This window comes from Sphaerodactylus townsendi, unplaced genomic scaffold, assembly GCF_021028975.2.
Source record: "Sphaerodactylus townsendi isolate TG3544 unplaced genomic scaffold, MPM_Stown_v2.3 scaffold_265, whole genome shotgun sequence".
Lineage (NCBI taxonomy): Eukaryota > Metazoa > Chordata > Lepidosauria > Squamata > Sphaerodactylidae > Sphaerodactylus > Sphaerodactylus townsendi.
In genome coordinates this window covers 1,637-11,541 of record NW_025950435.1, presented here as the reverse complement: position 1 = coordinate 11,541, position 9,905 = coordinate 1,637, and the positions used below count along the sequence as shown (strand labels likewise).

At 42.5% G+C, this 9,905-nt stretch overlaps 1 protein-coding gene across 1 annotated transcript; it reads right to left on the bottom strand.

Moving 5' to 3' along the window:
- Positions 1-6,991: 6,991 nt before the first annotated feature.
- Positions 6,992-9,158, bottom strand: LOC125425302 (zinc finger protein 239-like). The gene is made up of 2 exons (XM_048482906.1): positions 9,006-9,158; positions 6,992-7,912 (listed from the first exon to the last, which is right to left on the bottom strand). Exons 1-2 carry the CDS (start codon positions 9,156-9,158, stop codon positions 7,019-7,021), a joined length of 1,047 nt encoding a protein of 348 aa, XP_048338863.1. The 3' UTR covers positions 6,992-7,018.
- Between the last annotated feature and the right edge of the window lie 747 nt (positions 9,159-9,905).

Here is a 9,905-nt window from a genome sequence, read left to right as displayed (position 1 = left end):
TCAACACTTTTAAACACAAGGAGGATTCAGCATCCTTAAGGTAAGTCTGTATGTATTCAATAATAAGTCCAAAATTGTGCACAGACTGAAGTCCAAATTCTTTTCAACACTTTTAAACACAAGGAGGATTCAGCATCCTTAAGGTAAGTCTGTATGTATTCAATAATAAGTCCAAAATTGTGCACAGACAGAAGTCCAAATTCTTTTCAACACTTTTAAACACAAGGAGGATTCAGCATCCTTAAGGTAAGTCTGTATGTATTCAATAATAAGTCCAAAATTGTGCACAGACTGAAGTCCAAATTCTTTTCAACACTTTTAAACACAAGGAGGATTCAGCATCCTTAAGGTAAGTCTGTATGTATTCAATAATAAGTCCAAAATTGTGCACAGACTGAAGTCCAAATTCTTTTCAACACTTTTAAACACAAGGAGGATTCAGCATCCTTAAGGTAAGTCGGTATGTATTCAATGATAAGTCCAAAATTGTGCACAGACAGAAGTCCAAATTCTTTTCAACACTTTTAAACACAAGGAGGATTCAGCATCCTTAAGGTAAGTCTGTATGTATTCAATAATAAGTCCAAAATTGTGCACAGACTGAAGTCCAAATTCTTTTAAACACTTTTAAACACAAGGAGGAGACAGAAGTCCAAATTCTTTTAAACACTTTTAAACACAAGGAGGAAAACGCATTGCGCCTAATCCACGTTTTTCGATGGCTTCATCAGCCTCACACGTTGTAGATATAATTATATTGGCTTCATATGGGTACTCTGTAAAAGTAAATTCAAATAACATTCAAATAAATCTATCATTATTATAATATATAATATTCATACCATGAGTTTTCAACAATGTTCCATACATATGCAACTCACTTTCTCTCAGAGTTAAAATATCCCATCATAACATGTTATAGAGACCTAATTGTTGTTATCTATATGCTCTTTTATAAATTTCTACTAAATGAGAACACCTGAGCTTCAGGAGGAATCTTTTATTCTCATAGGTGACACGAGTAATCCAGCTTTAAATCCATTTCTACTACATGAGAACCTTGTCAGTCTAAAATAAAAATCAACTTATTCACAGTTAAGCATGTACAACTCACTTTCTCTCAATCTGAGTTGAAATATCCCATCCTAACATGTTATAGAGACCTAATTGTTACCTACATGCTCTTTTATAAATTTCTACTAAATGAGACCACCTCAGCCTCAGGAAGAGTCATTTACACTCATAGGTGACACGAGTAATCCAGCTCCAAATCCATTTCTACTACATGAGAACCTTGTCAGTCTAAAATAAAATTATCAACTTACTCACAGTTATACAGATACAACTCACTTTCTCTCAATCTGAGCTGACATTTCCCATCCTGCCATGATCTAGTGACCGAATTGTTATCTATATGCTCTTTTATAGGTTTCTACTAAATGAGAGCACCTGAGCTTCAGGAGGAGTCTTTTACTCTCCTAGGTGACATGAGTAATCCAGCTCTCTATTCAAACCTAACTTGTTGGTCTGAAATAAGAATATCAACTTATTTTCAGTCTGTAGCAGTTTTTTTCCAATGTTGACAGATGGGGGGGTCTCTGTGAAATGTTGTAACACGCAAAAACGCAGCTCTTTATCTGAATGTTTCATCTCCCTGAAATGTTCAACTAGGGGTGCTTCATCCTTACCAAGTCTGATTCAACTCCGGTGTTCAGAAACCCGGGTTTTAAGGGCACGAATTGTTTTCCCAATTTATATTATACATCTTTATGTTTCATCCTCCATATCCTTTTACCGCCCTTTTCCCCCCTCCCCCCTTTCTTCTTTAAATGTGCAGCAGCAGGTCCATTCTTCCTAATCTTCTTTTCCAGTTTTCTTCTGTGGTTCCAATTTCGTTTAACCAGTCTTTGAATTCAGTCCGGGTCCGCTTCATATCTTCTTGTTTTTCTTGCCATATTTGGTTTCTTGACATTATGTCAAACATTTCCAATTGTATTTGTTCCCATATATATCCCAACCATTTCTGTATTGTCCAGATTCTTTTGTCCTTCATAAGAACATAAGAACTAGCCAGCTGGATCAGAGTCCATCTAGTCCAGCATTCTGCTACTCGCAGTGGCCCACCAGGTGGAATCTCTTTTCCTACACCTTGAACCCATTATTCCCAGTCCTAATCTCTGGAGCTGCAGAAAACAAGCACCTAAACATTTTAAAAAACTTCCTGACAGGAAGGGCTGTTCCACAGTGGAAGGCACTACCTCAGAGTGTAGTGGAGTCTCCCTCGTTGGAGGTTTTTAAGGAGAGGCCTGGCATACTTTGTTCTGTGGCAGAGGAATACACAATTGTATTATCTTACTGTCAAACAAAGTATAACTCCGTTTTGGAAAACACCTTTTGGAGGATTTGGAGCAGAATCTGGGGGGGGATTTCCATGGGGTATGATGCCATATGAAAGATCCACCTTTCAAAGGGATCATTTTCTCCCAGTGAGCTGATTGCTGTTGTCTGGAGAACAGCTGTGATACTGTGAGATCTCCAGTCACCCCCTGGAGGTTGGCAACCCTATTCCACTTTGAGGCCCTCTTTCTCATCTTTGGCCAAAGCCTCTCCTTTCAATCAAACTCCTGTGGAGGACTAGGACATAATTCAGGCCTTATCATCTTTAAGCAGGGGGAGAGTGACGCAGTCCAGCCGTAGCCCCGGCCAACTCCAGGAAAAAAATGGAGTTGCTCCACCAGGCCCAAGGAAGAGGACGGCAAAGATGGTCCATCTAGCTGGCCTCTCCTTTTTCAAAATGTTTTACGATCTTTTGTGTTCCTTTTACAGTTTATGCTCTTGGTTGGTATTTTATATTTGTTATTAACCCTACCCCACTGTTAAAAGGATAAGGGTGCCATACTGTGGGATTTGTAGATTGAAATCTTTATATTTTGTTGTACTAATTGTAGATATCGTTGTGCACTGCTCAGAGTCCCACTCATCCAGGAAGAACTTAGCAGACCAGGTGCTTGGGAGCAGCAGCAGCAGCAGCAGCAGAAGGCCATTGCTTTCACATCCTGCAGGTGAGCTCCCAAAGGCACCCGGTGGGCCACTGCGAGGAGCAGAATGCTGGACTAGATGGACTCCGGTCTGATCCAGCTGGCTTGTTCTTATGTTTATAAATTGAATAATTAAATTAAAAAGTAGACCAGGAAAAGTCCCTTCCCTTCTTAAAGATAAGAATTAAAAACTGGCAAGCCAAAATACAAGATCCCCAAACGTCAGCAATATCCATAGACAAAAAAAATGAGATCTTTCCTCTAAGTTGAAAACTCCAAAGTCTGAGTTTAGCTTTACGTTGCTGCTGTACAACTGCTAGCACTGCCTTACCCCCCCCACACACACACACACCTCAAGCCCCTGCAACCGCGATTGTTAGTTTGCTCCTGTAATTTGTGCTCCTGTGTGGCCGTGGTCTGGTGGATCTTGTTCCTGACGTTTCGCCTGCATCTGTGGCTGGCCTCTTCAGAGGTGTATCACAGAGGGAAGTCTGAGATTCCTCAGAGATGGAAGAATGCCTAATTACGTTTGCTTAGAGCCATTCAAAGGAAAGACCCCGCCCCACAGCTAGCCCCCCCCCCCTTCATTCCCAAAACAACAGAGAAAGGTGACTGGGAAAGCTGTGTTTGAGACCTCTCTCCCTTCCTTCCCAAACACACACTTTGAAATGCGCACATTTCCAAACCTCTTAGGAAAAAGTTCACTCTTGTTTCTAGCAATAACGGCCCCCCCAATACCTTACAGACACCCCCAAAACTTCTGCAAACTATCTTTCCCACTTCTGTGTGTGTTTGAAAATCAGTCAATCAGTATGGGCTGGGGAGAAATGAGACAGTGACACACAAGGTACAGCTCTGTTATTGTTCCCCAGTGAAAGAGTAAAATGGATGCCCGCAGTTTTACAGTTTGCAAAATAAGACCTGGTTTGAGCAAAATAGACTTGGTCTGCAATGCTTGAGGCATTCTGGCAGCTCTGTAAGCACCCCAACATGTGACAAGACCCCACCCCACCCCCACTTTTAACGTTTTGTAAATGCACATGAGCGCAAACATTACAAGCCGACCAGGCAGGGTAGGACATGTCTCAATTAAAGCCAGGCAAGTCCAAGACTTGTTCTGACCTGCCCTTTTCAGCGGTTAGGGAGTGTGCAATGATACACCATGTCATTTCTGGGCTCTTCGGGCAGAGGGCTGGAAAACGGCCATCGGGCAGGAGCGGGTATCAATTTTGATTCTGGGAGGTGTGTTATGGGTTTTCCGGGCTGTGTGGCCGTGGTCTGGTAGATCTTGTTCCTAATGGTACTCTTGATCAAAATAACCAAAAGAGAGACCATACATCAAGGCTCAGCAGGGTGCCTAGAGTGCGTTTACGCAATTCCTAGCCATGCCATGCGTGCGACGTGCTTTAGCTGTCATGATTGGGTAATTTAACCAATGGGGTGGGCTTTGAAATGTGGGCCAGTGCTAGGCATAAATATGCCCGGATTGTACTTTGACATGAAGACAAGCTGCTCTGAATGCCTGCTTGCCACCCCCACCCCACCCCACGGCGCCCCCAGAAGGAGGCAAATGGTGCCAAGGAGACATTTATATAATTTTGTCCTTCCCACTTCTGGGAAATGGCTGCTGAAATCTACAAAGGCAGAGAAGGATTTCGATGGAGGGCCAAGTCTGCCTCTACCCCTGCATGGGCCTTTGCCCCTCCCCTGTTATTCTCTGGGTTGTCCATCCAAATGGAGGGGGGGAGGGGAGAAGATACTTGGTATGGGGAATAGATAAGAACATAAGAACAAGCCAGCTGGATCAGACCAGAGTCCATCTAGTCCAGCTCTCTGCTACTTGCAGTGGCCCACCAGGTGCCCTTGGGAGCTCACATGCAGGATGTGAAAGCAATGGCCTTCAAGTGCTGTTGCCTCCCATCACCTGGTCTGTTAAGGCATTTGCAATCTCAGATCAAAGAGGATCAAGATTGGTAGCCATAAATCGACTTCTCCTCCATAAATCTGCCCAAGCCCCTTTCCAGGTTAGTGGCCATCACCACCTCCTGTGGCAGCATATTCCAAACACCAATCACACGTTGCGTGAAGAAGTGTTTCCTTTTATTAGTCCTAATTCTTCCCCCCAGCATTTTCAATGAATGCCCCTGGTTCTAGTAGTATTGTGAGAAAGAGAGAAAAATTCTCTGTCAACATTTTCTACCCCATGCATAATTTTTATAGACTTCAATCATATCCCCCCTCAGACGCCTCCCAAACTAAAGAGATCCCAAACGCTGCAGCCTTTCCTCATAGGAAGGTGCTCCAGTCCCTCAATCATCCTTTGTTGCCCTTTCTGCACTTTTTTCTATCTCCTCAATATCCTTTTTGAGATGCTACCAGAACTGAACACAGTACTCCAAGTGCGGTCGCACCACTGCTTTATATAAGGGCATGACAATCTTTGCAGTTTTATTCTCAATTCCTTTTCTAATGATCCCCAGCAAAGAGTTTGCCTTTTTTACAGCTGCCATGCATTGAGTTGACATTCCCATGGAACTATCAACTAAGACGCCCAAATCCCTTTCCTGGTCTGTGACTGATAGCACTGACCCTTGTAGCTTGTATGTGAAGTTTGGGTGATAGCCATGTTTACATATTTGAAGGGATGTCGTGTTAAAAAGGGAGGAACCTTGTCAGTAGAGAAAGAGAGACAAATCTTGATCAAAATAACCAAAAGAGACACAATTAGCTCTGAAAATTGGTGGCTATGGAGAATATTTAGGATACTGTTGGATACCGTTTTCTTTTTTAAATTTTTTTTGAATGTTATTAAATTAAAATACAACAATATAGAATCAAGAGAAAACAAGAACACAAGATACATTATATAATAAACACAAAACTATTGTAGGGAACTAAAAAAAGAAACTATTATACATATTCTTTCTACCTATGTTTCAAATATTTTCTTTTGAGCATTTAACTACTCAATTTCTTAAAATTTAACTACTCAATTTCTTAAAATTTCTCATACAGGGAAATAAACAAAATACATTATCTCATCTATTTTGTCATAATTTCTTGATTCTTTCCCATCTTCTAAACAAGAAAAAAAATACATTGTGAAACAAGGAAAATGTATATCTCTGTTATCTTAAATTATACTGTTCTTTACTTATTGTTATATCATAGAAGATAACAATTTTAGTATGAGGGTGAGATTGATTATATTTTTATTTTTCCATTTTAAACATACGGAGTGTTTTCTTTATTGGTATTAGAATTTAACTTGTCAAATAAAGAATTATGTTTTAATATAGTCTATATATGGTTCCCAATTTTTCTAAAATTTAGCATAGTTTCTTTTCAACTTCCAAGTTAATCTGTCCATTTCCAGCATATTGATAATTTTCTTCTCCCAATCTTCTATTCAGTGAAGCAGAGAATGGAGACTGGTTAGCTGTATTTACTGTGATTTCTCCTACATGATTTCTTTGATGATAAGCAAGGTGTGAAATCCAGCAGAAACTTTTTCCACACTTCAGACATTTGTATGGTATTTCTCCTGTGTGAATTCTTTGATGGGAAGTAACGCTTCCACTCTGATTAAAGCTTTTTCCACAGACCAGGCATTTGTATCGTTTCTCCCATTCTCTTTTGTGAACTAAGAGTTTTGCTGTGATAGAAAACTTTTCCACACACCAGGCATCTGTATGGTTTCTCCCCTGTGTGAATTCTCTGATGTGAAGTAAGAGTTGTGCTGTGACTGAAGGCTTTTCCACACTCCAGACATTTGTATGGTATTTCGTCTGTGTGAATTCTTTGATGGGAAGTAAAACTTACTCTATGACTGAAGGTTTATCCACACTCCAGCCATTTATATGGTTTCTGCCCTGTTATGAATTATTTGATGGGAAATAAGATTTCCACTCTGACTGAAGGCTTTTCTACACACCAGGCATTTGTACGGTTTCTCCTCTGTGTGAATTCTCTCATATGAACTAAGAGTTTTGCTGTGATAGAAAACTTTTCCACACACCAGGCATCTGTATGGTTTCTCCCCTGTGTGAATTCTCTGATATGAAGTAAGAGTTGTGCTGTGACTGAAGGCTTTTCCACACTCCAGGCATTTGTATAGTTTCGCCAAAGTGAATTGTTTGATGGGAAGTAAGATTTGCTCTCTGACTGAAGGCTTTTCCACACTCTAGGCATTTATATGGTTTTTCTGCTGTGTGAATTCTCTGATGGTAAGTAAGACTTATGCTGTGCCCAAAGGCTTTTCCACATTCCAGGCATTTGTATGGTTTCTCCCCGGTGTGAATTCTCTGATGTGAAGTAAGACCTGTGCTGTGACTGAAGGCTTTTCCACATTCCAGGCATTTGTATGGTTTCTCCCCTGTGTGGATTCTCTGATGTAAAGTAAGACCTGTGTTGTGACTGAAGGCTTTTCCACATGCCAGGCATTTATATGGTTTCTCTCCTGTGTGAAGTCTTTGATGGTAAGTAAGATTTACTTTCTGACTGAAGTTTCTCCCACACTCCAGGCATTTGTACGGTTTCTCCCCTGTGTGAATTCTCTGATGTGAACTAAGAGTTTTGCTATGACCGAAGGCTTTTCCACACTCCAGGCATTTGTATGGTTTCTCCCCAGTGTGAATTCTTTGATGGGAAGTTAGATGTACGCTCTGACGGAAGTCTTTTCCGCATTCCAGGCATTTATATGGTTTCTGCCCTGTATGAATTCTTCGATGGGAAATAAGGTTTCCATTCTGACTGAAGCTTTTTCCACAGTGGCATTTGTATGGTTTCTCTCCTCTGTGAATTCTCTGATGTGAAGTATGGTGTGCACTTTTATTGAATTCTTTTCCACACTCCAAGCATTTATATGGTTTCTGCCCTGTGGAAATTGATTTATTTATTCATTATCCACATTTAATATACCGCCCTAACCCCTGGAGGGCTCTGGGAGGTGTACAATTATTAAAGCACAGCGCAATAAAATATAGTCATACTAAAATTCCAATTAAAACATCAAGTGAACATAAAATAACAGCACCAACTTTGACGCTAAAATCAGATACTGACATCCGCAATAACACCAGGGCAGTTAGACTGTAGTGTGTGCTCCAGGAATAGAATATTTTTTCAGAACCGTCTAAAATCGTTAGATATTATGGCTTGGTAAAGACAATCCCATTGCCGATTCGAGTACTGGATCTGTTTCTCTTTCATTAAGGCATATAACATGGTTTTATGTTGAGTTAACTGGTTCCACACTGTCGGATTCCTAAATTTCTTAAACTGTTGATAAAGTAAACAGATTTGTTTATTCAGTTCCAGACATTCTTTGTCGAACCAAGGGGCACCCCTTGTATTACCAAGAGACCCATGTTTAGCAGACTTCATAAGGTGGTCTGCAATATACTTAATCATCAATTCAAAATTGCCAATTGTCTCATAGGGAGAAGCTGCATTCAAGGTGGCACTTGAAAGAAAGCCTAATTGATATGATTTAATTAACTCATTGATGAGGAATAGAATATGGAACACAGGAGATGACACCCTGAACAGCTGACCTCCCTAAAGCCCGGCGGAACAACTGCGTCTTCCAGACCCTGTGAAACTGCTCTAAGTCCCGCAGGCCAGCTATATTATGGAGGGGCCTGGGACCACCAGCAGATTGGCCTCTGCCAAGTGCAGAGGCCGAGTAGGGACATATGGGGACAGACAGATATGAACGCCCCAGGCCGCGAAGAGCCTTAAAGGTTAAAACCAACACTTTAAAGATGATCTGGAACACCAGCAGGAGCCAGTGAAGACAGCGAAGCACGGGCAAGATATGATCCCATATCGAACCGCCCAGGAGAAGCTGGGCCACTGCGTTATGGACCAACTTCAGCTTCCGGATCAACCGTAAGGGAAGGCCTGGGTAGAGCGAGTTGCAATAGTCTAACCTGGAGACCATTGCATGGATCTGAAAAACGCCACCTGAGCCGTGCGGGCAACCTGGGTCTCCATAGAGAGAACTGAATCCAGGCAAACCCCCAGGCTCTGGGCAGAGGGGGCTGCTGATAGAGGAGCCCCCTCTAGCAACGGCTGCTGAAACCCCATCCCCCCGTGACCCACCCACAGGACCTCCATCTTCGATGGATTAAGTTTTAACCTGCTTTGCTTCAACCAACCAGCAACCGTCTCCAAACAATGCTGGAGTGCCGCAAGAGCGGAGGTTGGTCTCCCCTCCATCAACAGAATGAGCTGAGTATAATCAGCATACTGGTGACAAATCAGCCCAAAACTCTGCACCAGCTGAGCAAGGGGTCGTATGTAGATGTTAAATAGCAAAGGGGATAATTGGGGCCCCCGTGGCACCCCACACTGAAGTGGGTACCGTTGGGATGCCCTGTCCCCTAACCTCACTTGCTGAGTTCAATTCTGGAGGAACGAAGCGAGCCACTGCAAGGCAATGCCCGGGACCCCAGAGACGGCCAGGTGGTGGGTCAAAAGGTCGTGATCAACCATATCAAATGCTGCGGTAACGTCTACTAAAACCAACAGCGCCGATCCACCTTAGTCAAGCTGCGTGCACCATCTCTGTCCCCATCAACAGTCCCATCATGACAGTCATCAAGGGTGCCAGCGGGCTCGGGGTCCCGCAGAGCATTCAGGAAACCAATTGGATTCATAAGTCTCCATGGGCGGGCAACAATAGGCCCGTTGCCTAGACAGGGTTGGCGTGGCAAGTCCACCCAGACCTTCAGGGCCTTGTGGTCAGACCATGGCACTCTTTCCACAGAGGGTACGACCACATCGACACCAGAACCGAAGAACAAATCCAGAGTATGACCAGCTCTGTGCGTGGGGCCAGAGTTGATCAAGGAGAGGCCTAGT

What these genes read in the sequence shown, in the direction of transcription:
- LOC125425302 (XM_048482906.1), bottom strand. Translation starts at nt 9,158, where the DNA reads ATGGAGGTCCTGTGGGTGGGTCACGGGGGGATGGGGTTTCAGCAGCCG. An exon ending in AGGTTGCCCGCACGGCTCAG is followed by an intron (nt 7,913 to 9,005) that starts GTGGCGTTTTTC and finishes ATTTCCACAGGG; the next exon opens with CAGAAACCATATAAATGCTT.